The sequence below is a fragment of the Esox lucius genome, chromosome 10 (assembly GCF_011004845.1).
Source record: "Esox lucius isolate fEsoLuc1 chromosome 10, fEsoLuc1.pri, whole genome shotgun sequence".
Classification (NCBI taxonomy): Eukaryota; Metazoa; Chordata; class Actinopteri; order Esociformes; family Esocidae; genus Esox; species Esox lucius.
The window spans coordinates 21179387-21205842 of NC_047578.1; the positions used below are offsets into that span (position 1 = coordinate 21179387).

Here is a 26456-nt window from a genome sequence, read left to right on the forward strand (position 1 = left end):
ACACTCTACCTAAGGTCATCTTTAGACCAGGATCTCCCCAAGGGCCATTCTCTTGTTTTGTCTTTGTGTCTGTCTGCTTTGACTGGAACCAACATGTTTCAGTTGACTCATGGTGGTTGGGATGTGTGTAAATAATCCATTGAGGGTAGAGCAATTCCACCATAGGAACCAGTCAATGGTTTTCAAATGGGCCACCCAAGTTTGCAGTACAGTGTTTACCTGAGTGTGCCTTGTAGTGAACCTACACATTGAATGGATGGTTTATAACTGCTTTTGTGCACATCATGTGTGTGCCAGTCAATAAGGATATGCTCTCGTAATCTGTACAGTACAGTGTCTCTAGTCTTCATACATGTAGATTGTGAGACTGAAGTTAAATGCAGTCATGTGGCGCACAGTTGCCATGTGACGTCTTTTTTTCATCCCTCTCTGTTTTTGGAGTTATGCTTATTGTGGCATGTCAGTGACTGGGCTCATTATTATTATGGGATGTTGGGTGGGGGTGTAGGTGTTTCCATAGTAACATTGGTTGCTAGGGGGGGCATGGAGGAATGGGGAAGAGACTGCATGTGTGGGGGGGTGGAGTATTATGGTCTGTACGTTGCAAGGTAACTATGCAGAGTGGGGGAGGGGTGAGTGTGTGTATGTGTGGGGGGGTTATTATGGGATGTCTGCCCCCTGATCTCTTTGTGTGTGTGCGCGCGGGTGTTTAGTGCGAAAGAGGGAGACGGCGACGTCGTGTGCAACGCCGGGCACCATAAGAAACATACTGCATTTAAATTATTGGAACTATTGCCCAAAAAGCAAAATTACAGAAACCAAGACAACCATCCCGTATCGTTGTTTCTAATTTCAAACACTGGAATCATTCAACTTGTGAGTAGTGTAACGTTAGTTTTCTCCATTGTTTCTACATTGATTTGTGACAGGGGTACAGATATGTTACACATTTCAGTTGGTGTGGAACTGAACAATCGAAGTTAGTCATATCATAGTTATGTTTTGGGATGGTTTGAGGAGTCGTCTTTCTGGACCTAGTCGGCTATTAAGTTAACGTTAGCGGGCTAGGTAGCCGAGTGTGGGACGGAAAACTAATAGCTAGCTAGCAAGATGGCATGTCAAATGGCTACCGTTAATTATAGCTAGCTACTGTACTGTAGCTTGCTAGTATTTAGCTAGACTACGCATAGATTGGTTGATTATCTTGGGTACTTCTGGTTCAAACAATTGACATGAGAAGTTGCACACTTTATTGGATAGCAATTTGACTTAACTGCATTTTGTTTCATATTGTTCAATGCATTCATTCAACGGGGTTTGAATCTTGAATAAGTTCTCAATATTCACTTCCGTTTTCTTTTTGTTTCGTTTATTTCCACCTTGCCGACCTTTCTCCACGCTCGACCTGGATGGGCTCAAGACTGGGAAATCACTCGGGAGGCGAAACGGATTTTCACACAAAACAACTTTGTTTAGTTAGCTGCTAAAAGTTTAGCTAACTAAATTTAAAGTTTTTTTTTACAATTATGTCTGGTAGCGAGGACGATAGGGATGATTTTGGAGCCCCAGAGGACCGCTCTCTAATGCAAGGTAAGACCATTTTGACCGGTTTACGTTAATAAACTATCGTTGTTAATTACAACAGAATTGCTTAGCATTTATGAATGCATTTTTAAAGTTATGTTAGGTACTTTGTTGTACATGTGAGTCAATCACTACAGAGACCAATAATACAGTACTAAAAAACAAACCTAAGCTACATGCACTGTTTAACGTTAATTTAAATATTTAGCCTTAATTTGTTGTAACTTGCCTGTTGATGCTGCTGGTCGTGATTAACATCGAACTAATTACCTAATTACAGTCTGTAGTTCACTTGTAACGCGTTAGCAGAACTACCAGGCAGTACAGACGGTCAGTACTGTAGTTATGTTATGGACTAATACATAGCCTTGCTAAACATTTGATATAGTTATGTAAAGCTAGTTGCTGAAACAGGGAAAACAACATAACTGCATTGTCAAAGAACAAGTAGCTACCATACAGTAGCTGTATTAACTGAGCGACTAGCTAGTTAGCCAGAAGTTAGCATTGAAAGCTAATGCTAACCTAGCTTGCATGTGCTAGCTAAAGTCTTCACTTTTTGATGATTTGTTGCCTTGCTAGTCATTGCGGTTTACATTTTAGTTTGATGACCTAGTGTTGTTCTATAACGAAACAACTGAGCTGCATTACTAAAACTTTCAATTACAATAACCATGCCGACGCACCGGTATATTATTGCGGCCTAGCTGCAATAATGACTTTTACCGGTATTTTTACGTGCGGATGACAAGATGGAGACAGCCAGTTAGCTTGAAAGATGGCAGATGACGACAGTGGCATTCTCCTCCTCTACCGGGTAGTTGGTATCGCCGCTTTTTGCGTGGTGTACAGTACATAAATGCAGCCATTTACAGTACGCTTCTCTTAGATTTCCCGAGAATGTAATGCCTTTAACCACATTTTATAAATAGAGCTAGCTACAATACCTGGGGAAGTAGTTCCAATAAAAACCGTTGACTTTGCTGGCTGTCTATGTACGCTGCACGTTCGGATATTCCATTAGACTCAAACAGAGGGATTTAAGTAGTAGAACGTTATGAATTTAAAAACACGAGGAAGCTTTTTACATAATAGCTCTAGGTATGGATTTTTCACGATTGCTGTTATGGAACACAATCACGTAGGCTATAGAAAATGGTTTAATATTGCAACATTTATTTTTGTAACGTACTGTGTGCGTAGCAATAACTATTTTCTGTACATTCAACCCTTCACGTGGAGATTGACAATAACCCTGCTAGTCAAATACAAGTATTTTGACTAAATGGAATTTTTAAGTTATATTATGAATGACTGTCATTTTGATTGCAATCAATTGGTCACACAGGATCCTTAATTTTTACATTGACTGCATATCAAGTCAGACCATGTCAAAAACCATTTGCTCATTTACTCTGAATATGTAATAGGCTTTGACCCCTCCCCACCCAATATTACATAGTGTATGACTTTGCAGTTACCAAGGTTGTAAGCATATTGAATTGCGGAAAAGAGGGAAGTATGTAGGCTATTCTATGGTACCCATGTTCGTTCACATGTTTAGTTGTTTATTTGCTGTCCGCTTTTCATTTAGCAAATAGGCAATCTGAAATAAACACAGTATTTGTTTTCATTTTGCATAGGAAGGAAATGGGAAGTAATTTTTCCTTCTTCTCTGCAATAGTTTTTACTAGGGCTATGCCCTGGACCTCTTTTCTAGAAGCACATACAATGAGATGTGTCGCTATTAAAGCTAGTATCATTTCTACATTCAAATCAAATGTTACACAAAAAATAGTTCCATGTGAGTAAAATCAGTCTGTATTAGTCAGTTGAGCAGCTATGTTATACCTTTGATCATGTTGCAGATGAGGAAGAGGATGATTTGTCTGAGACTGAGGCCCCGAAGGTGAAGAAAAAGAAGAAAGCCAAAAAGAGCCGGGAAAGCAAAAGTAGCAAGCGGCGTACCTCTCGCAGAGAGGTACTGTTATATGACATTACTCTTTCTGCAACAGCATTTGTCATCAGGATGCAACATCATGTTTCTCTACTACTATTTTGTGCTGGAGTCAACTCTATAAACCTGTTTTCTGAGTAATTCTTTCAGAACGACTATATTGTTTGAAATTTCAGTCAACAAACTGGCCCAAAAACCAAAGGACCATTGTCTCAGAGCAGCTGTCTCTTGGTGGATGGGAAATGTCATGGATGATGCGCTTGTAAACCCACAGCCACCTTTTTCTACCCGCCCCCCCCCCAGGATGTGCCCATGAGCTCCCCTGAACCCATGGAGACTCACGAGCTGGACGAGGAGCGAGTGGCGCCCCACTCGGATAGTGAGGGCAGCGACTACAACCCTGGGAAGAAAAAGAAGAAAAGGCCCAGCACCTCCTCCAAGGAAAAGAAGAGGAGTAGCACGAACATGGACAGGAACTCATCCGGTGGAAAGGACAAGAGAAAGGAACCTGAGCCAGAGGAAGAAGACGACGACGATGATGATGATAGCTCGGTGAGTTGGGTTTGAGGATGGTGGCGCAAATAAAAGTGGACCAAATACTATTGAATGGTTTCACTTGAGTTGTCTTGAACTGAAACCCATTAATAGCTGCATAGAATGTGATTGAATAAGCTGCTTGTAATCTTCAGCTGCAGATGGCACTGGCAATACCACCATCTTGAGATTAGACTAGGTTGCCTGGTGGTGGTAATTGCAGTTATGCAAGGACATATTGTCACCGTGGCAACACAGAACTACCTGCCATTGACCCGTTGTCAAGGCAAACACCAGCCACATGGGATAGCTACTATGCTGCTCAAAAGATCCATTAATATGCTGCTCAAAAGAAGCAATGGTCCTCAATGGGGGCCGAAAAGTGATTTTTCCACAGCCATGTTTTTGTCAACAAAGCTTTCTTTAAACCTAGTAGCCATTAAACACAACAGTACGACTGGGAGGGCCAGTAATAGTCCAACTACTGTAAGCCAGGCAGCATGCAAAATAACTTCAGTGGCTTTAATACTTCAATTATCCTCTAGGAGCCTAAGACGTCTTCCCAGCTCCTGGATGACTGGGGCATGGAGGACATTGACCACATCTTCAGCGAAGAGGATTACCGCTCCCTCACCAACTACAAGGCCTTCAGCCAATATGTCAGGTAATTCTAGTTTCCTTATTGGAGTCTTCCGCATCAAATTATTGAAGGGCTGCTTCTTTTCACAACAGCTTTAATTGACTGTTTAACCTCTTTTTCTGACACGCTCTCATCCCCAGACCCCTCATTGCGGCCAAGAACCCCAAAATTGCAGTTTCCAAGATGATGATGGTGCTGGGCGCCAAGTGGCGTGAGTTTAGCACCAACAACCCGCTGAGAGGCTCGGCTGCCGCCACCGCCGCCCTGGCCGCCGCCAACGTGTCCGCCGCCGTGGACAGCATGGTGGCGGAGGTTGCCCCCCCTGCTGCGCCCGTCCTGGTCGCCGAGCCCCAGCCACCACCTGCCCCGCCCCTGAAAAAGGCCAAGACCAAAGAGGGGAAAGGCCCTAACGCCCGAAAGAAGTCCAAGCCAACCCCCAAGCCAGCGGAGAAGAAGAAGGTGGCTACGAAAAAGGTGGCTCCGCTCAAGATCAAACTGGGTGGTTTCAACAGCAAGAGGAAACGTTCCTCGGTGAGTGCGTTCACTTGTTTCTTCTTGTTTGGATTTCTTCATGGTCATCCCCAAAATCTCTCACATCCCTTTCAAACACAGACCTCAATTCCGCTTGTTTACCATGTCTGCGTTATCATACAGGCAGTTTTCTGTGTAGGGTTGGAAAACGTGGCCAAACCAGTCCCCCGAAGGCCTAGCAATGCTTCTTCCAGGTGTCGGGTCTGTGCGATTGTTTCTGCCCTGTTCTGATCCCTGAAAGGGGAGTTCCTAACCCTTGCGTCTCCCTCACTCAGAGTGAGGAGGATGAGCCCGAGGTGGAGAGTGACTTTGACGACGCCAGCATGAACAGCGTGTCCGTGTCGGACGGCTCCAACAGCCGCAGCAGTCGCTCCAAGAAGAAGCCCAAGAGCAAGCCCAAGAAGAAGAAAGGTCAGCACTCCCTCTCTGCCTCTGTCTCTGCGTGTGGGTGTGTGATTGTGTCATCCTTGCTGCGGTGCTGTCTCATATTCCAAGTAAAAGTGCACTTGAGTTCTCCCCAGCTGTATGTGTTTGTCCTAATGGCCGTGACTCAGTGGTCCGGTACTGCTCGTCCGTACCGACTCACTAGAAGAACCCGTTTCCAGGAGTGCACCATTGATTTGTTTGTCACACGCTCTGACGCAGGCTGTTGACATTTGCCGTCAGAGCATTGATATGTATTTTGAAGTGTATACAAAGTTTTGTACCACAGTATGCCTTTTTCAATAACAAGTTTAGTTGTTTGCTATATTTTGTTTCCATGATGTGTGTTTATAGCTCACACTGTCTACTTATTCATGGCTATCGCGGTCTGGGCTTGATGGCCAGTCCTTATTCGTTCTCCCCTGATGTTACATAGAACATGCAAATAATGCCTAGGAATGTTGAAATGAAACTAAAGGTGAAATGAAACTAAACATTTATAATCCAAGAAGGTACTGGTGGCTTCCATCTATAAGAGAACGTTCTCTTACTTCAGCTGCAACTGCCAGTATTTGTCCAGATCCTAGTTACTGTTTGTGGTGATATCACACAACATATGCTGATTTCGAACATAATTCGACCCTTTGTTCAACCTGCTCGGCCATCTGTCTCTTCTCCTTTTGGACAAACTCTGCCTGTCATAATATAGCATTTAAAAATAATTATTGTATTTACCGCCCAAATATAAAGGTAACCAATATCCTTTTCACAGGGCCCTTGGAAATATTACGTTACACAAAAAATGGCTGTTTCTTTCTCCCCTTTCAACTGGGTTGGTGGCCGGTAAACACCTCCCGGTCGTTGACTCTTGTTTCTCTCCCTCCAGTGGACGAGGATGCCGACGGCTACGAGACGGACCACCAGGACTACTGTGAGGTGTGCCAGCAGGGCGGGGAGATCATCCTGTGTGACACCTGCCCCCGGGCCTACCACATGGTCTGCCTGGACCCCGACATGGAGAATGCGCCCGAGGGGACCTGGAGCTGCCCCCACTGTGTGAGTTGGTCAACTGTGGTCTTAAACCTTGTTCTCTCAGGTTGCCTGGGATATTCTTACTTTTATGTTTCAGTTAACCCTTTCCGGTTGTGCAACTCTTCTTGACATTTACCTCCCTCCGGTCCGCAGGAGAAGGAGGGAAAGCAGTGGGAGGCGCGCGAGGAAGGCTCCGAAGAGGAGGAGGAGGTGGAAGCGGAGCCAGAGGAGGACGACCACCACATGGAGTTCTGCCGCGTGTGTAAGGACGGCGGTGAGCTGCTCTGCTGCGACTCGTGCCCCTCCTCCTACCACATCCACTGCCTCAACCCCCCCCTGCCGGAGATCCCCAATGGGGAATGGATATGCCCCCGCTGCACTGTGAGTGAGCCAATGGGCTTCCACTGAGACCGTGCATTGAATTTGATGCTGAAAATTGCAACCTAGACCCTACTGTAGTTTTATAGGAAAAAACCACAGTGTAACAGTAACCGGCTCATCTATAGACCTCAAGCTCTCACCAAGCTGTTAAATGATCACTGCCATGACTGATGCTACCGTTCTCCCCTTTCCTTTCTCAGTGTCCGCCCATGAAGGGCAAGGTTCAGAAGATTCTGACTTGGCGTTGGGGTGACCCGCCTCCCCCCACGCCCATCCCCCGCCCCCCAGACCTCCCCGCTGACCAGCCTGACCCCCCTCCTCTGGCTGGGCGTCCAGAAAGGGAGTTCTTTGCCAAGTGGAGCAACATGTCCTACTGGCATTGTTCCTGGGTGTCAGAGTTGCAGGTATGGATGGGGACACACACCGTTTTGCGCTTGGCTCTCGCACTCATACACACCAAGCTGCACTTGTGCTGTTGCCCTGCTTTTCAGTCTCTCTCACACACACACACACACACACACACACTTCCCTCTCTGAAGTAACCTTTCCCTGTCCCCAGCTGGAGCTGCACTGTCAGGTGATGTTCAGGAACTACCAGAGGAAGAATGACATGGACGAGCCTCCCTCCATCGACTTTGGGGAGGGCGACGAGGAAAAGAGCACCAAGAGGAAAGCCAAGGACCCGCTCTACGCCAAGATGGAGGAGAAGTACTACCGCTTCGGCATCAAGATGGCTTGGATGATGATCCACCGGATCCTGAACCACAGGTCAGACCCGAGGTCTCATCGGCTGGGTTTTCACGCTTTTTACGCCTCATTGGCCTTTTGACCAATCCCATCAGTTTATTTTTGCGTCAGATGTTTTTTTAAAAGCTCATCTGTTAGCGGGGAAAAAGACCCAGGCTGTTTTGTCAAAATGCAGCCATTGAGTTGAAAATGTCGTAACACATTGTGAATACAGGGTCTGGTTGGGATTCTCCAGTCAGCGGAAACAGCTGATTACCTCTGAATGGGTTTTGTCAGATAAAGCAGTCCCTCCAGGATTCTTTGAATCTGCAGTCAATTTTCAAAATCAACCATTCAGTGCATGTAATGCCTGCAACAATTTCTGCATAAAACTGAGTTATTATTGCATATCTCAGAACAGAAGGGATGTCCGTTTCAACCAATCGCTGCACATTTACTGCATAAGAGGGTTCAATGAAACCGGGCACCAAAACACTTTTTTCCTGGTCAGTGCTTATTGCCGTTCAAAAGACCATCAGTGCAGCAGTCAAATCAAGCATTACTGCAGGTGTCAAAAATCTCATAGGAATTCTGCAGGGGCTGTTTTCTCCTCGTGGTGCCTGTCAGCCATTGGTTAAAACCATTTTAAGTTCTAAGCCAATCAGCTGCAAATGCCTGTGTAATTTGTAATGTTACTAGTTATGTTTGTTTGTGACCTTCAGTCAGGACAAGAAGAACAACGTCCACTACCTCATCAAGTGGAAGGACCTTCCATACGACCAGGCTACCTGGGAAGCAGAAGACATGGACATCCCAGAGTTTGATGTCTTCAAACTGCAGTACTGGAACCACAGGTAAACTCAACCTGTCCGGATCAACTCGTTTAACCTATGGAAATATTAGATTTGATTAGCTAAATCTGGGTAGATGCCTATACAGTAGGTTTTTACATGCATTTAACTTATGTAAAACGAATATTCAATATATGCAAAACCAGTTATTGGTAATGCAGAAATAGAAACCCATCACTCCCTAAAGGCCCATTCTGATAAAAAAAAAAAAAGAGAGAAAATGTTGGGTAAATAATGTATGCGTAATTGTGGAGGAAACCGTGACCATACAAGGGATATCATCATCTGAAGAGGGGACTTCTCACGCCCTCCGTCCGTTTCAGGGAGTTAATGATGGGAGAGGACGGCAAACCAGGGAAGAAGATCAAGGTGAAAGGCAAGATGAAGAGACTGGACCGGCCTCCTGAGAACCCTGTGGTTGACGTAAGTGGAGATGTAACTTTCACTGGAGTCTTGTGTCTTCTAACAGAGATCAGGTTGCCCTCGGTTCGTCAGATTCCTGATAGTTATTCCGTAATCACTCAGGGCGAAGTAGACGGTTTGCCTCCTTTGCCATACTTTAAGTCCTATATGGGACCTTGTTGACTTCAACGGTAACTCGCTGTTTTCCATTCTTCCCATGTTTAGCCCACCATCAAGTTTGAGCGGCAGCCTGAGTACCTGGACAGTACAGGGGGTAACCTTCACCCGTACCAGCTGGAGGGGCTCAACTGGCTGCGCTTCTCTTGGGCACAAGGCACTGACACCATCCTGGCTGACGAGATGGGTCTGGGAAAGACTGTGCAGACTGCCGTCTTCCTCTATTCACTCTACAAAGAGGTGCGTGCGTGCGTTTGAGAAACGGATCTAGTTTGTCTAGGTTTAAGTGTGCCCTAGCGTCCTCGACCGAACTCTGAACTTGAACTTTCAAGAGTTTGTAACTATAGCTTTTAAACAATTACTTGTCGATAAATGTCATTATTTCATGAATGTTTTGGTTGTGATCACCGGACAATTAAATTACTGCCATTAGTTTAACTTGAACGGTTGGCAAATAGCAACTTGGCAGGTAGTTCCATGTTGCAGCAATATAGACCAGTACCGGCCAGCCATTTTGTTTAAGATAGGTGAAATCTGACGACATTAAGCTTAAGCTTTGTGTCAACACACATGTGGAGGGGGTGGGGGGGGGTGGGGTATCACAAGGAGACTACTGCCATCTGTTGGTCAGAGTGTGGAATGCAATGACTAACAACAGTATATCTGAATTACGGAAAGGTGTATATTATATTACATTATATATTTAACAATGATGGGTGTAGTATATGGTCAGTATACCATGGATAAAGGCTGTTCTTGATCATGACTGAATGCATAGCCCCTGGGTACAGAACAGAGCTCTTGGCGATACCAATGCAACAGTAAAAACAATATATTTTCTTTAAGCATACCTGGGGTACATATGGCATTCGGGGTTCGAACCATCCTGTTTAGTTAAATATTAGCTGTGGAACAGCTGGTGAAGCGTAGCATAACAACAATTTTGGAAATGGATTGGAATCCAGTTGCAGCCAACCATTCAAATAGCCTCCTCCCAAATAGGGTCATTCCAAGGGCCCGTTCCTGGTGAGCGCCCCCTTGTCCACCATCATTAACTGGGAGAGAGAGTTTGAGATGTGGGCACCAGACATGTACGTGGTGACCTACGTCGGCGACAAGGACAGCAGAGCTGTCATCAGAGAGAACGAGTTCTCCTTCGAGGACAACGCCATCCGCGGAGGCAAAAGGGCTTCGAAGATGAAGGTGAGAAAATCTAATGACTATGGTTTTGTCAATAATCAAGTTCTATTGGAAATAAGCACATTTAACCCCCCTCTCCCCCCTTGCAGAAAGACTCCTCTGTGAAATTCCACGTGCTGCTGACGTCCTATGAGTTGATAACCATCGACATGGCCATCCTGGGCTCCATTGACTGGGCCTGTCTGGTGGTGGATGAGGCTCATAGGCTTAAAAACAACCAGTCCAAGGTGAGCCCTTTGGAGTAGATAAACCTCCTATAACCCTTCTTGAAGTTAACATAAAGGTTCCATTCTGAACACGTGTGTTGGTGAAGTGTGGCTCACCTGTTCCATTCAGGAAAACCTCAATTTGGAAGTGTAGAGGTATTGAAGCATAACAGATTTACTTTATATTTTGGATATCCTCATAATATTTTGTACATTGGAACTCACTGGAAGTCTCTTGTTGATTAACATTGTTTTCTGTCCTCAACAGTTCTTCAGAGTGCTGAACAATTATCCTCTTCAACACAAGCTGCTATTGACGGGTACACCTCTACAGAACAACCTGGAAGAATTGTTCCACCTCCTCAACTTCCTCACGCCAGAGAGATTCAGGTGTGTGCTAATTCTGACCACAACACTACCCAAACGATTCTCCCCTTGGCACCCCCACAGATCTTAGACCGTTTATTTCTGAGTTAACTTTCTGAGTTTCCATACTCTTGCTTTGTAGTAACCTTGAGGGTTTCCTGGAAGAATTTGCTGACATCGCCAAAGAGGACCAGATCAAGAAGCTACACGACATGCTGGGACCCCACATGCTCAGGAGACTTAAGGCTGACGTCTTCAAACACATGCCCTCCAAGACGGAGCTCATCGTCCGGGTGGAGCTCAGTCCCATGCAGAAGTGAGTAAACATGGGGAGGTGGGTAGAGGAGGGCTACGGTGTCAAGAGGTGGTTAATTGAACAGTGGTAACTTGATTTCATGTGCTGCATTGCTTCAAGTTAGAATAAGTTATTCTATAGATGTTACTTTTTAACACATCTTTAGAATGGCATCTAAACTTGTGCCGTATGCTTTGTTGCAGGGTATTATGAAATACCCACTGGATAGTTTTCAGTGCTGTTTCATGGCTTTTTTTAAAAAAATAATTACCAGCAGTCAACTTGTGATATGTTGGGACATTAAGCTAATTTTTTTCACCTGTCACATAGTTTAGAATTATGAAGCTTAGTAATGCAATAGTTTCCCAGTACAATTGAGACGTTCCACGTGACCAGTTGCGTGTTAGATTAATTTGGTTCAATTTGCTAGCCAGGTGAGTGACTTAGCTAATTTATAAGAAGCATCAGTGTTACCTTTCAGCTGGGTTTGAGAAGCCAGGAAGCCCACTGTTATCCTCTACGCTTTCGTCTCGCCTCTTGCTGTGCTCCTCCCCCCTCTGCTCACTCAGGCCCACGCTTAGACGGCCTTGCAGCCTGTTCTGCCTTTGGACAATGACCCATGCTCACTTTTGCTTGTACATTTTAAACTCACCAAATTAAGGCAGTAGCTACTTCCTATACTTGTACATCTATGAGCTGGATTGACCGACTTTGCAATTCATTGGTTTGCATGAAGCATTTCTAGCTAGAGTTGCTGCCCCTGATCAACACAAAAAACTCAGTAATGTCAAATAGACAATCTCAATGTTCTAAATGAATTATGAATGTGCAAATAGTATTCACCCTGTTTGCTATGAAACACCTGAATGATCTGTGATGCAACCAGTTGTCTTCAGAAGTCATGTAATGATTTGAGTGGGGTCTACCTGTGTGAATTTGAGGCATTTCACATACATTCAAGTACAATACACCTGTCTCTGGGAGGTCCCACAGTTGGTTAGTACAGTTCCTAACAAAGACAATGAAACATTCAAAGCAAATCCAACATTTTATTTTCAAATGTTTATTTTTTATGGACAATTTTCTTATTGGGTTGATCAGATTTTAAATACATTTAGATTTCACGTTGTAGTATAAAATGTCTATGGTGGTGAACTGTTTGGAGAGGCACTGTAGTGTAGTCTATTGCAGGGGTCTCCAGTAGGTCAGCCTGTTTATGAGTAGCTTGCGTGTAGTGCGCACATTTGATCAGCTTATCAAACACCAGGCTTGTGCGTGTGTGCACAATCTAACTGTTAGAATCTACATTTCTCTAGGGATATACTAACTCTGGTTCTATGTGGTTGAGTGGATAGTGTTAACTTAGTTGGACATAGCTATCTACTTTGCAGGGTTAACAAATTCATTGTCATGGGTAAGGCAAATGCCCATTGTTTGTTTTGTTTTGACTTGTGCTTTTACCAATACCACTTCTTCTCATGCTTTCACCTTTGACAAACAGTACCTTTTTATTTTTGGTTTCTAGTACAAAGCTGAGTGTTTGAGGTGTCCGTAAAGCCTTTTGAACTGTGTTATTCCCGTCACTTTAGTGTTGTTGTTGAACGCATGAATGCAAGAGAAATATACTGAATTCACAGCAGCAGCTCAAGGTAAATGCTTAACGCACATTAACCAGTCTACTAGCTAATTGGAGTCTATCCACTCTTCATCACTTCCCCCGAAACCTTATCAAAACTAAGTTGTCTTACCGAGATACAGAATTTTTTGTCATGAGTAAGTCATTGGGATCTATTATTTGTATTTATGTACAAAAGCAGTAGGCTAAAGATTAATCAGGCTTTCCTCTTTTGTTGTACCTGCAAATCATAGGCCAGACTTAATATTAAATCAGAGGCCAGATTTGCTATTAAATAATAGGCCAGACTTGCTAATAAAGGGCAGTGAAACAGTATTTTTATTTTTCATTCTGATGTAATTGAATCATTGAAATTAACTCATTTTGTTTTTGCTCTTTGAATATTTGTAATATTTATAGAGAAGAATATTTAACATAATACAAAACCAGGTAAAATCCAACTGAAGTGACTTCGACAAAAGGTTCTAACAAATTTCATAGGCCCCCCTTTAAGAGTAGTATATGGGCCGGGTTTTTTCTCTCCAGAAAACCGAACGTGCCCAAATGAGAGCAAAAAAGAGTACCTTGTGATGTTCCAAAGTAAATCTCATGCCCGGAGAGGTTGAAGACCCCTGGATGGAATATCATTGTTTTTCCCACAGTCATTTTGTTAGGATTCTGGGAATAGACTGTAATAGTAAAAAAAAAAAAGTGGTGGTGGGGGAAGGTCATGCCTGTCCCAGTAGGAATTTCTCACATTGTTTCTGGTAACTGAAGGCCAAATTTAGCACATTGTTTCCCCGGACTTTCTGTGTATTTGGGCGTCAGAGTCTAGGAACGAGAGAACTGAATGCCTTGGAGGTTTTTAAACAACACATTATTTTTGCATAGTTTGCAGTGGGTGCACTTAAGATGCCCTATGCTTTGGTTAAAGTAACCCTAACCCTATTAACCTTATGCTTTGGTTAATGAAATTGTTCCATTTTTGAACCATTTCATGTGTCTGAAGGTGCCAACTCTGTTTGTGGGCACAGATCGCAAATTAAGTGCATCCCTGTCCATTTCGGCTGCTCAGATAACCGGGGGTTTCACCATGTTTGACGCTTTAAGCCTGCAGCTTACTAGAATCATATGATACCGATAAGCTGCAGGCTTGAAATTTCAGGCAAGGTGTTCTAAGCAACCTAATTAGCCAGTGGTAGGTGCACTTGATTTGGTCTTTGGGCCTGCTGGTTCAACTGAGTTTGTAGTTTCAGTATAAAATTACCTAAATCAATGAACTGTTTTAAGATGTCATTCAGCAGCGTCAGCGCATTATGAAATCCTTTTTGAAAACTCCTTCTACAGCCTCTCATTTACAAAATGTATTGACACAGGACTGGCACATTATTGGTGGCTTTGTTTTTTTAATATCTGGATTGGTTTCACGTTCTCTAGTGGAATAACAACATGGATTGGTGCGCCAGACAGAATTCATAAAGTGCAACTGGTGTTTGATTATGTGAAGACAGTGTGGCCTTTTAAGTTGGTCCCAGTGGAAAAGGAAAGAGCAGGGGATTGTAAGTGTCTGCCTCTGCAGAGAAGACACTCCTGGAGCAGATTTACTGTATGTTCACTTCTAATCTCCCTGCAACTTCACCCCCAAACTCCATTTTGTGTAACTCTGAACGCTAGATTTCCTGGTGATTTTGTAGTGAGGGGTGAGAGAGTGGTTTAAAAGTTTTACCACTTAGAAGTTTACTGTGGAATAGCTAGGGAATGTGTGCAAGGAAAGGAACCTTAGTGATAAATAGGGAGACATTTGGACTAGTGAAGGGGTGTTAATTGTAACATTTTTTCTTTCTTTTAGGAAATACTACAAATTCATCCTCACTCGTAACTTTGAGGCCCTGAACACACGCAGTGGTGGAAACCAAGTCTCCCTGCTGAATGTGGTAATGGACCTCAAGAAGTGCTGCAATCACCCCTACCTCTTCCCGGTGGCTGCCATGGTACGACCCTGATCCCAGTGCTGGGAGCAGAGCATAGAGTGGGATAGTGGTGGATGGGCGGGGTTACCAGGTGTTATATGGTGCTGATTGTGAATGGTTCCTCCCGAATAGGAAGCCCCAAAGATGCCCAATGGGATGTATGACGGCAGTGCCCTCACCAAGTCCGCTGGGAAACTGACACTCCTGCAGAAGATGATGAGGAAGCTGAAGGACGGGGGGCACAGAGTACTCATCTTCTCTCAGGTTAGTCTCACACACACACACACACACACACACACAGACACCACTTGGACACTTCGCTCTTGTAGATATTTTGCCTCACTTTGACTATTCACATGCCATTCACTCCTTCAGATGACTAAGATGCTTGACCTGCTGGAGGACTTTCTGGAAAACGAGGGCTACAAATACGAGCGCATCGATGGAGGAATCACCGGGGGCATGAGACAGGAGGCCATTGACAGATTCAATGGTGAGACTCACTCTGCACTGACTTCCTCATTCCCCTGCCATGTCACTAACATTTATAGCCCGAGTGTCTATTAACATTTATAGCCCAAGTGTCTATTAATATTTATAGCCCAATGCTGCATTTCCATTGGTGCTTTACCGTGGTACCAGGCCTACACTGGTGATTTATGCTAATGCTGACTCTAGACTTTACTATTTGGACTATATGTCTGGTACCAAAGATTTGGGGTGTTCTGATGGGGGTGGGAAGAGTAAACTTTCAACACGATTTGGCTTTTCAGTTACAAAAAAATAAAAGGTGGAATTTTTCTGGTAGTAAAAATTTTTTTTCTATCCCCAGCACCTGGAGCACCCCAGTTTGCCTTCCTCCTGTCGACGAGAGCTGGCGGTCTGGGTATCAACCTGGCCACTGCCGACACTGTCATCATCTACGACTCTGACTGGAACCCCCACAACGACATCCAGGTAACGTGCTAAAAGCCCCCTGCAATATGCCACATACCACTAGAAATATGGCAAAACGTCCATAAAGCCGTTTGGAGGACAAGTTGAAAGTGTTGTCCATGCTGCTAAAAGCTGTATAATCCAATCAGATCCCCAGAAGTGCTTAAGGATTGATTGAGGACTGGGCCATTGCCACCCTCTTGTTCTCAGTCATGTCAACTTCACCAAGGTGTTTGAGCAGATGAAAGGCTCCTGAAGTGTCTTTCTGTCTCCTCATCACAGGCGTTCAGCCGAGCTCATCGTATCGGTCAGAACAAGAAGGTGATGATCTACCGCTTCGTCACCAAGGCCTCTGTGGAAGAGAGGATCACTCAGGTACAGTCACCTGCTCCCTCACAGTGACCTCCTACTACTCGTCTACTCATTCCATTCCTGTGGCCGGGTTGGGTGGGGGCTACGTGTAATGCAAGCATTGAGACGTCCATGTTCCCTCGCTCTCCAGGTCGCCAAGAAGAAGATGATGTTGACCCACTTGGTGGTGCGTCCTGGTCTGGGCTCCAAGACGGGCTCCATGTCCAAACAGGAGCTAGACGACATCCTGAAGTTCGGCACGGAGGAGCTCTTCAAGGACGAGCTTGGAAAGGGGGACAAAGAAGGTAAATAAGCCCTGCTCTTGTAAAGGTGGATGATGGATAGGGATGAATTGATGATGGGTGTTGTTAATTCATCACAGTGACCATCAGTGGACATGCAAGTGAACAATGAAATGTCCTCTCGTTTTATCTGAACACAGCTGGTCACTTAGAATCGTTTTGCAGGTGAACAGAGACAGCCGATATGAACAGTCGTATATCTTAGTTTCCTACCCTTGAGCCTTGTTTCAGTTAGTGATTACATCTTTACAACATCATTTACTGATTATTATGAAATGTTTATAGCATTACTATGTGGTGGTCATCTCTAACACAATCTCTCAGACAGTTTCTGACCATAAACTGTGCTGTTGACTGGTTGAGTGCAACAAGCACGAGTCCCGCTGCTTAATTGGACTACTGACAATTTGACTTTTTTTTTTGTTCTGGGTTAAATGAGATGAATAGCGTTGTACCATGTGATAACATTGCAAACATGTTGTGAAAATGTTGGGAGCTTGTCCTGATCACGTTTAGATGGTTTTCAACATGTTATGAGAACATGGAGTGCTCTAGGCATTATTGACTAATGAACGAAATTTACTCGAATTAATCAAACTTTTTACTGAACTATTCGACAAGATCCGAGTCAGAAGACGAACTTCCGAGTCGAACTTCCCATCACTAGTAACTGTAATGGTAATGTTTGGTGCCGACATGTGAATGCTTTGTGCCCTGGCATTTGGTCTTTGTACCCTAAAAGTTTTTTTGACACCGAAGGCCATATCTATCAATCTAATTTACATCAGCAGTTGCCCTTTTTACATCAGCAGCTGTCACAAAGTGCTTTTACAGAACACCCAGACTTAAACCCCAAGGAGCAAACAACAGTAGTGTTGAATTTCAGTGGCTAGGAAAAACTCTCTAAGAAGGCCGAAATTTAGGAAGAAACCTAGAGAGGACCCAGGCTCAGAGGACCCAGCCTCTTCTGGCTGTGCCGGGTGAACATATTTAAGATTACAAATTGTAATAATTAATAAATGCATGTGGGCTGAGTCCAGAGTCTATTTAAACTTCAGTCCAGGTTGGAAAGCAGGACCAGGACAGGGACAACATGGGGGAGGGGGAGGTGTCAGAGCAGTGGCAGCTGAATTCGTCAGGCATATCCTGATGATACGGGATGACAATGTGTGGAATATAACGTGGTGGCAACATCTGGAACCTGTCCGTAATGTGAACGTGGCATTCCCCAGGGGAGAACAAGGAAGAGGACAGCCAGGTCATCCATTACGATGACGAGGCGGTTGACCGACTGCTGGACAGGAACCAGGAGTCAGAAAACCCAGAGGAGACTGAGATCCAGAGCATGAACGAGTACCTGAGCTCCTTCAAGGTGGCCCAGTACGTGGTCAAGGATGAAGAGGAAGCGGTAAGTGGGTTTAAAAGGGACATGCATCGCCTGGAAAATGTCATTAGCAGACATCCAACATGGCAGACCGTACAGGAAACACTTTTTATACGTCGGTTAAAATCATCGGGCGGCAGTTAAGCTTGATCTCCCTTGTCCCATGGCCAGGAGGAGGAGGTGCAGAGGGAGATCATCAAGCAGGAGGAGTCTGTGGACCCAGACTACTGGGAGAAGCTTCTCCGGCACCACTACGAGCAGCAGCAGGAGGACCTGGCCCGGAATCTGGGGAAGGGCAAGCGCATCCGCAAGCAGGTCAACTACAACGACGGCTCCCAGGAGGAACGAGGTAGTAGACGGGGTAACAGCAACACGCGCCAACGCCATAACTTACGTGTGTGTGTGTGTGTGTTTGTGTTTAAAGAAAAGCATGGAGGTGTGCAGAGTGTTGGACGCATGGAGGTATGTACATGGGAGGTTGTGGTGTCTCACTGTTCAGAATGACATTTGGAGAGCACACATGTCCATGAGTTAGAATGTTCTTTAGCTTTGGAAAGCTAAAGAACATTCTGCGCAACCCACAATGCATTGTCAAGCTGCCATGATCTCCGGGTTCTCGACAAGAGGAACAAAATGTCGGCACCCGCCCCCACACAGTGTGGCACATAGCCGTCTTTTATTCCATACACCCTGAACCGTTGTAGTGGGAGGGAGCGTTTGAATGACAATTTAGTTTGGGGCCTTTTGTTTGTTTATATACACACCTACTCAAACAACCTCCCATATGTGGCTAGTCACGTGTTGTGTGGGTGTGTGTGTGGGCATGTTGAGATGCCACATGTCTGTTTGTAAACCATTCACTCTGAAGTTTGTATCCTCGTGGAATATTTCCCTCCACTTCCAATATTACTGTTTGAACATCTCCCAATGAAGCGTGTGGACTGTGTACTGAAATTGCTCCTCGTGCCTCCTTCTGTCTTCAAGCAGACTGGCAGGACGACCAATCGGACAACAACTCTGATTACTCTGTGGCTTCGGAGGAGGGCGACGAGGACTTTGATGAGCGGGCAGAAGGTAAACGCGAGTGTGTGTGGACAAGCGTGCGTCCCTGTCAGTGGGGTTAACCTGGGGGGGGGGGGGGGGTTGTAAGGCCTAAGAAAATAACTTTCCATGTCTTCCTTTTCCTGGCGGTGCAGCCAACTCTCGGAGACCCAACAGGAAAGGGCTGCGGGGCGAAAGGGACAAGCCACTCCCCCCCCTGCTGGCCAGAGTGGGAGGCAACATCGAGGTCAGTTGTCAATCACCGCACTCGGAGCAAATTAAAGGGCATGGTTCCGGATGTGTTTGTAGTATTAGCTTGTTATGACGGTACGGTTGGGAGTCAACCACGCGCTGCCTGTTAATGCCACATTAACCTTGCCTCCTCTCCAGGTGTTGGGCTTCAATGCCCGGCAGAGGAAGGCCTTCCTGAACGCAGTGATGCGTTATGGGATGCCGCCCCAGGATGCCTTTACCACCCAGTGGCTGGTCAGAGACCTGCGCGGGAAATCTGAGAAGGAGTTCAAGTTAGTACCATCACTACTGTTATATTATACCGATATATATAATATGTGTTTTAGACTGAAAACTAAAACTTTAATTTGGGTTGCAATATGCCTTCTGTCTTTCTGCTCAACTTTCTGTCCCTGTGTTCTTTCTCTCAGGGCGTATGTCTCACTCTTTATGAGACACTTGTGCGAGCCCGGTGCCGACGGTGCAGAGACTTTTGCAGACGGCGTTCCCCGCGAAGGGTTGTCGCGACAACACGTCCTCACGCGAATCGGTGTGATGTCACTGATCCGTAAGAAGGTAAACCCTGTCACACTTTCCAGTGCCTGGTCACATTATAACATACGATACTTGTCCTGACGGTGATGTGTTCCGACCATGTGATGACCGTGTTTTCCGACCAGGTCCAGGAGTTTGAACACGTCAACGGCCAGTGGTCCATGCCCTGGATGATGGAGCTGGAGGAGAGTAAAAAAGCTGCGGCGGTGGCAGCAGGAGCCCACCCTGACTCGCCGGGGAAGACGCCGTCGACAGGCACGCCCGCCGACACGCAGCCCAACACGCCCGCCACAGGTACCGACCGATACACTCTGTTTCCCGCCACTTTTCCACCCGCCAACTTTAAGTCCACTGGGACACAGCCAGTGCTCAGGGGGGAGGTGAGGAATGGGAGGTCTCGTTTGACGGTAGATAATGACAACCACGATCTTACCGTTGGTCCAGCAGACGACTCCTCGAAGAGCGAGGACGCCCTGAAGGATGGCGAAAAGGAGGTCAAGAAAGACGGCGAGGGGGAAAAGGAAAGAAAGGACCTCGGAAAGACGGAAGACCCGGAGGTATTGATCTGTACTAGTCCGATGCTCACCAAAGCCAACCAACTTATCGCAATTTAATGTATTGATTCTACATTATACAACCAGTCATTTGAATGCCAGTAGGCTGGAAGCCAAGGTATTTCAGACCACACTGTTGTTAGTGTGTTTGGTAACCTGTTTATGAAACGATAAGGCACTTCTGTTGTTGTTGACATGCACAGCCCTTAGTCATGGTATATTGACCTTTGACCACACCCTCTTGTCTTATTGCGTAAGTGTATCATATAATTACAGGTTTTGAGGTGTAACCTCTTGTATGTGGTCAGTTGTCCAAGTTTGAAACTTAGTTCTCTACGCTTTCGGTTTGTAAGAGTTCCTTTTCCCTCCCTCTTTCAGATCATTGCGATCCCCGATGAGGACGAGAAGTCTCCTTCCCCTAAAGCGAAGGAGAAGAAGGAAACCGCCGAAGAGGAGCCCATGGAAACAGACAAGCCCACCAACGGGGAGACGGAAAAGGAGAAAGAGGAGGAGAAAGTGAAGAACGGGGAGGCTGCAGAGAAGAGCGCGGAGGGAGGGGAGGAGACCAAGTCTCCAACAGCGGACGCCAAGATGGAGGTGCTGGAGGTCAAATCGGAAGATTCCGGGGCCAAAGGTGAACTTTTCTGAACGGTTATTTAAATGCAATCATTTTAATAATTTATGATTCAATCATTGAACACTGATGTTTCATCATCTAAAGTATTCTATTAAACACCTACTTGATGGTTGCTTATTTGTCCCCACCCCTTCTCCCTACCTGTCTGGATGTGCAGCAGAAGATAAAAAGGAAGAGAAGACAGAAAAGATGGACACCAGTCCTTCCTCAGAGGAAAAGAAAGGTAACTCCTCTCCATGTCTCGTTTTGCCCTGATGAGACGCGCGGTCTGAATGCTTTGCCTTGGTCAGTGGTTGCCCGCTGTTACCGCTTCACTTGTGCGTCCTCTCACCCCCATTCTCCTGGTCCCTCTGCAGAGCAAAAGGAGGAGAAAGACGCCGTGAAGGCGGAGCCAGCCAAGCTGCAGAACGGGGACAGTGTAAAGGAGGTAGTGGCCGCCGGAGGCAGCGAGGAGAAGAAGAAAGCCAAGACGAGATTCATGTTCAACATCGCAGATGGAGGGTTTACTGGTAAGAGGACCGGAGCGTGTTGAGGAAGGAGCGTTACAAACGGGTTCTGATTTGTTTTCACAGGAAGTGCTCTACATTGTTACTTCAGGGAATCAGTATTGAACCCCCTGCTTTCTCTCACCCACAGAGCTTCACTCCTTGTGGCAGAACGAGGAGCGGGCCGCCACAGTCACCAAGAAGACCAATGAGATCTGGCACCGTCGCCACGACTACTGGTTGCTGGCCGGCATCATACAGTATCCTTTCATACCATTTCTGAATCTCCAGGTGTAGATAGTGGGACAGCATTACAAATGACCTACCTCCGCGCACTGTTGTGTCTTTGAAGTTATCTGAACATGCGTATTGACTATGGCCATCTTAAAGTGTTGGTCAGTGGTTTTTCACATAGAGCCTGTGTTGGTCATGCCACAAACAGCGGGCCAAGCAGTGTTTGTCGTTCCCTTGACTCTGGTGCTCTAGACATGGATACGCACGCTGGCAGGACATCCAGAACGACGTGAAGTATGCCATCCTAAATGAGCCCTTTAAGGCTGAGATGAACCGGGGCAACTTCCTGGAGATCAAGAACAAGTTCCTGGCCAGGAGGTTCAAGGTATAGCATGTGGAAACGGACAAATTATTTTGGGGGTACACTTGGAATATTTGGTGTATTCTGTCCCTAAATGTTAACACTAGGACCGCCAATTGCCGTTTGAGTTTGTAATTAAAACTACCGTTTTGAAAGCTACACCCTGCTTCCTAAATAGGTGTACACTGAAGTGCCAGAAAAACTGGTACACCAGTCTAATACTTGGTAGGCATCCCACTGGAGCGCAGAACTGCAGAAATACGACGGGGCATGGACTCCACAAGCTTGCCGAAGTATTCTGTAGGCAATGCACACCATTCTTCCTGCAGAGCGCTCCACAATTCGGTTGTATTCCGGAGCCACCACCAGCCTGTACAATGCCCTGTTGACATGTGGGATCCATGGGGTTTTCTCCAAACATTTGCCCTGAAACAGTTGGCAATGTGAGTCGTCAGACCAGGCTACTTGTTTCCAGTCAAGTGTCCAGTGAGTGTGTTCCTCAGCCCAGGCGAGGAGCATATCTGTGTGTCGAGTATTCATCAGGGGTACTCAAGCCCATATCCCGGAGGGAACGTTGCACGGTCCTCATGCTAATGTTTGTTGAGGGCCCTGCATTGAATGCAGATGTTATTTGAGGCAGGGTTGCACGCCTATCGCGTGAAACAATTCTTGCCGGCTGACGCTGGTCACGTTCTCCCACATTCTTTTTATGGCCACACTGCTGTCGTAAGTTAGATGTTTCGCCTTGTATTCACAGTACAGCCTTGAAATGGTAGTATGTGAAAATCCAAACTTCTCTTCAACCAACGAAATGCATCTCACAAGCATTGAAAATCGCTCAGATCTTGATAGCTTGCCATTCTCATGACGGAAACAGCTCTAGATGCTTCTACAGATGTCTGTCATTTTATATACACGCTGGCAGACACAACCAGTGACGTGCATGGGTGGCATTGCTATGTATTTTGTATGGGCTCGTCTGTATCAGTTTGTCTGGCACTTCAGTGTTTATTACATTGTTCCATTGTCAGAATTCTGAACTGACAAACAGGAAACTATTTAGAGACTATTGTCTGTCTTTGGATTTTCTCTGCCTATTTTACTGAAGATTATTGTTCTACAAATGTATTAGGCTAAATAACTATTGATAAAGCGAAATGTCACTGATATCGTTTCGGACCTCGTCTTTTTCTAATAACTCTTCTCGGTTTTTCGATAACTTATTCATGTCACCTATGATCTCATATGCCAGTAATCTAGGAGACTAGAGTTATGCATTGGTGTTGAAATCAACTGATAGTGCCACTTCACCCCTGGGAAAGACCTGCTAAGACATGCCATTCATATAGCCTATTCTCTGCTTATTTTACTGAAGATTAAGATTCTACAAATGCATTAGGCTACATAATTATTCACAAAACAAACTACCAAAGATTTTCATTTTTTAGACTATTCTATATAGTTAGATGATGACCCATTAGATGAACTGATGCTCTGGCTGGGTGGTGATGCTGCTGCGGAGAATGTCCATGCGAATAGGGACAATTAGTATGCTAATGACGCCAAACTGTGTTCAGGCTCTGGCAGATACTGGGGGTCTGAAAGGCATGGCGGTTCTAGTGTTAAACCAAGTAAATATGGTGTTAAAAAAGTTTTAAAAAGTAAAGATGGTTCTGTTGTAGCACTTCTGTATATGTTCGCAAATGGAGATGAACGTGACGCAAATGTAACTCTGTTCTTCCGTGCGTGAAGACTTCCTGTTTTTGCTCCCGTAGCTTTGCACTGTCTATCGTCCGTGGTGTGTGCCTCTGTAGCGCTGTATACTGAACCCAGGCTTCTTACCCCTCCCCCCCAGCTGCTGGAGCAGGCCCTGGTTATCGAGGAACAGCTGCGCCGGGCAGCCTACCTTAACATGTCGGAGGACCCTTCCCATCCCTCCATGGCCCTGAACACGCGCTTCAGTGAGGTGGAGTGTCTAGCTGAGTCCCACCAACACCTCAGCAAGGAGTCCATGTCGGGGAACAAGCCGGCCAACGCCGTCCTGCACAAAGGTAGCTAGCTAGATTGCACTTGTTGGAAATGAGCTCATTAGGGTCAGTCGTAGCAAAACGCTTTGGAATGGAAATGCTTTTTTCATTATTTTTTTTCATTGGATATGTTAAGAATTTTTTTCCACCAACATTTTGTCTATTGAAAGAGGCCATTCATCAACCTAACCTGAATGCTTACTTGAAGGTTTATGAACTGGTCTATGTCTTTGTCACCCTCAGTGCTTAAACAGCTGGAGGAGCTACTCAGTGACATGAAGGCGGACGTGACCCGTCTCCCAGCAACCATCGCCCGGATACCCCCCGTCGCCGTGAGACTACAGATGTCGGAGAGAAACATCCTGAGCCGCCTGGCCAGCAGAGGCCCCGAACCTCAACCTCAACAACAGCAGGTACATACTGCAAGGGGGGAAGGGGGGGGGGTTCTAATTTACACAAATGTTACTGATGTTTGGATTAGTGAAAATGTTCAAGGGCAGTCCACTTTGTTGTCGCTTTATAGATACTTGTGTGTCTATTTGTGCGCACTAATGTTTTGTTCACAACTGTCATGCTTTGTAATGCACTTGTTGCCTTGTCTTGTCTACAGATGTCACAACAGTAGCCTGGCTTGGGCTTGCCTCCCTTTTGAACCCCATCACCTCTACATTCCTGATCGGCACAGCAGAAGTTGATGCGGCCAAGCTTGAAGCCCCGCCCCCTTACCTATATATATGGACTTGCAGCATTTCTACAGGCTGACCCCCTGGAGACTGTGGAAATAATAGCTATTTTATTTTTTTCCTTTTTTTCGACTTCTTTATTAATATTATTGAAATGTTATTATGATGGTTTTTTGGGACCTAAATAAAAATGTAATAAAGGATTTGGTTTCTGTGTATGGTCAAAGCTGGTGGGAAATATGACTGGAGTATATCGCTTCATGCCAGAGACATTGGATATAGCGTTGAGGCCAGGTTCTTAAAACATCTTTAGGCTCAGTTCATTATTGGAGCCATTGTAAGGGAATACAGATGTCCTGTTGCTCACAGATACCTTGGAAAAGTAGGAGAATGGAGCATTGAACATGTAGAACACTATGTTGCATGCCCATCTCAACGGGGGGGTATAGCTGGGGCATTGCCCCTCCAGATGGAATCAGTGCCCCCCTCTGTTTTGTTTCCCTATAAACACTGAAAATGGTATATTAATTAGATATGCCCCCTCATTTATAAAGGATGCCTGGGCCTGATCTGGTGTGACCACCATTTGCCTCACATTGTGCCTCCTCTGCATTGAAGCAGTCTGTTGGTTGGAATGTTGTCTCAGTCCTCATTACTCAATGGCTGTGTGATGTTGCTGGACATTGGTGGACATTGGAACACGCCAATCCAGAGCACACCAAACATGCTCAATGGGAAAAATGTCTGCAAAGTGCAAGCATAAATTCTCACTAACAGGGATGTAAATTGTGTCCAAAAAAACATAAGCAATAAGCTTTTTGTCTGTATTGAAAATGTCCTGGATCTTTTATTTCAGCTGATGAAACATGGGACCAACATCTTTTTTGTTGCGTTTATGTTTGTCCGTTGTAAATCAATAACAAACATAACCAAGCTAGTCAAATACTGTAGCCCAGTTGGCCAAAAAAAGCTGGTAATAATTTGATAGGTCTGTATGCTGTATGTTTTCCATCAATCGCAGGGCTTTATTGCTGCGCAACCTTCCAGTTGCAAATGGTCTGGAAGTAGAAGGGTATTTACATAGGATGTAAATATTTTCCAAATTTAAATGTTGCCATGGGAACTTTTGTTGTTCTGAATAGATTCCTAATCTGTGTCTAGGAAGCAGCCTTTGTTAATGTCCTATATCTGAATTCCATTTACCAATTAAATGGTTGATTCATTGGACATTTCATATGAATTTGTTTTGTGACAAAATTACAGATCTCAAATAAAAGGCTATAACATTTCAAAAACGTTGATGGACGTTTAATACAGACAAACAAAAAGGATGTTTATGCAACAAGCCAAACAAATCTGTTGTTGTGCCCTTGGACAAGGCACTACGGTTTTACTCCAGTGACTACTAGAAAAACATTTTAAGAACATAATTCTTGAAATCACGCGTGACTGCATTGGTTTTAATAGGAAAGGATTACTTTCTTACCCCAGGTATGCCACGCGCACAAAACGTTTGCCTTGGCCGCACACTCCAGAACAGTAAGTGGCAGTATCAGAACCTTAAACGATTTCCCAATAGAAATGTAAAGAAGAAGAACCTAATCAGTCTTTAGTTGTATTAGCGATTAGCGTCATATTGGCAACATTAGAGATTCCGTAGCAACAATAAGACTTCCGGTTTTCGGATTTTGCCTTCAAAATAGAAGTCCGCGGTAAAACGCGATTTTAATAATATTAAATGTATCGATTTGACACTTTGCTTAGTGTATATGGTAATAATGTATT

The 26456-nt window shown here is 45.1% G+C and overlaps 1 protein-coding gene across 10 annotated transcripts; it reads left to right on the top strand.

The window, feature by feature from the left end:
* The first annotated feature begins 663 nt into the window (after positions 1 to 663).
* On the top strand, positions 664 to 25914 carry chd4a (chromodomain helicase DNA binding protein 4a). Of its 10 annotated transcripts, none has more exons than XM_010896853.5 (40): positions 664 to 876; positions 1421 to 1590; positions 3453 to 3565; positions 3845 to 4093; positions 4621 to 4739; positions 4856 to 5246; positions 5522 to 5657; positions 6556 to 6725; positions 6855 to 7082; positions 7283 to 7486; positions 7642 to 7850; positions 8531 to 8662; positions 8983 to 9082; positions 9287 to 9478; positions 10241 to 10441; positions 10528 to 10665; positions 10913 to 11034; positions 11153 to 11326; positions 14770 to 14911; positions 15023 to 15154; positions 15266 to 15383; positions 15723 to 15847; positions 16109 to 16201; positions 16329 to 16482; positions 17712 to 17887; positions 18035 to 18212; positions 18851 to 18937; positions 19060 to 19151; positions 19295 to 19428; positions 19567 to 19711; positions 19816 to 19984; positions 20138 to 20247; positions 20623 to 20878; positions 21039 to 21104; positions 21238 to 21390; positions 21518 to 21626; positions 21853 to 21985; positions 23817 to 24012; positions 24232 to 24401; positions 24599 to 25914. In XM_010896853.5, exons 2-40 carry the CDS (start codon positions 1527 to 1529, stop codon positions 24611 to 24613), a joined length of 5895 nt encoding a protein of 1964 aa, XP_010895155.2. In that variant the 5' UTR covers positions 664 to 876; positions 1421 to 1526; the 3' UTR covers positions 24614 to 25914. The 10 variants fall into 10 exon arrangements, with proteins under 10 accessions (XP_010895155.2, XP_019905882.1, XP_019905881.1 ...); XM_020050323.2 differs by having other exon boundaries at positions 665 to 876; positions 18035 to 18224; positions 18848 to 18937; ... (2 more) ...; positions 21042 to 21104; positions 24599 to 25913; XM_020050322.3 differs by having other exon boundaries at positions 665 to 876; positions 18035 to 18224; positions 18848 to 18937; positions 19051 to 19151; positions 24599 to 25913.
* Positions 25915 to 26456: the final 542 nt, after the last annotated feature.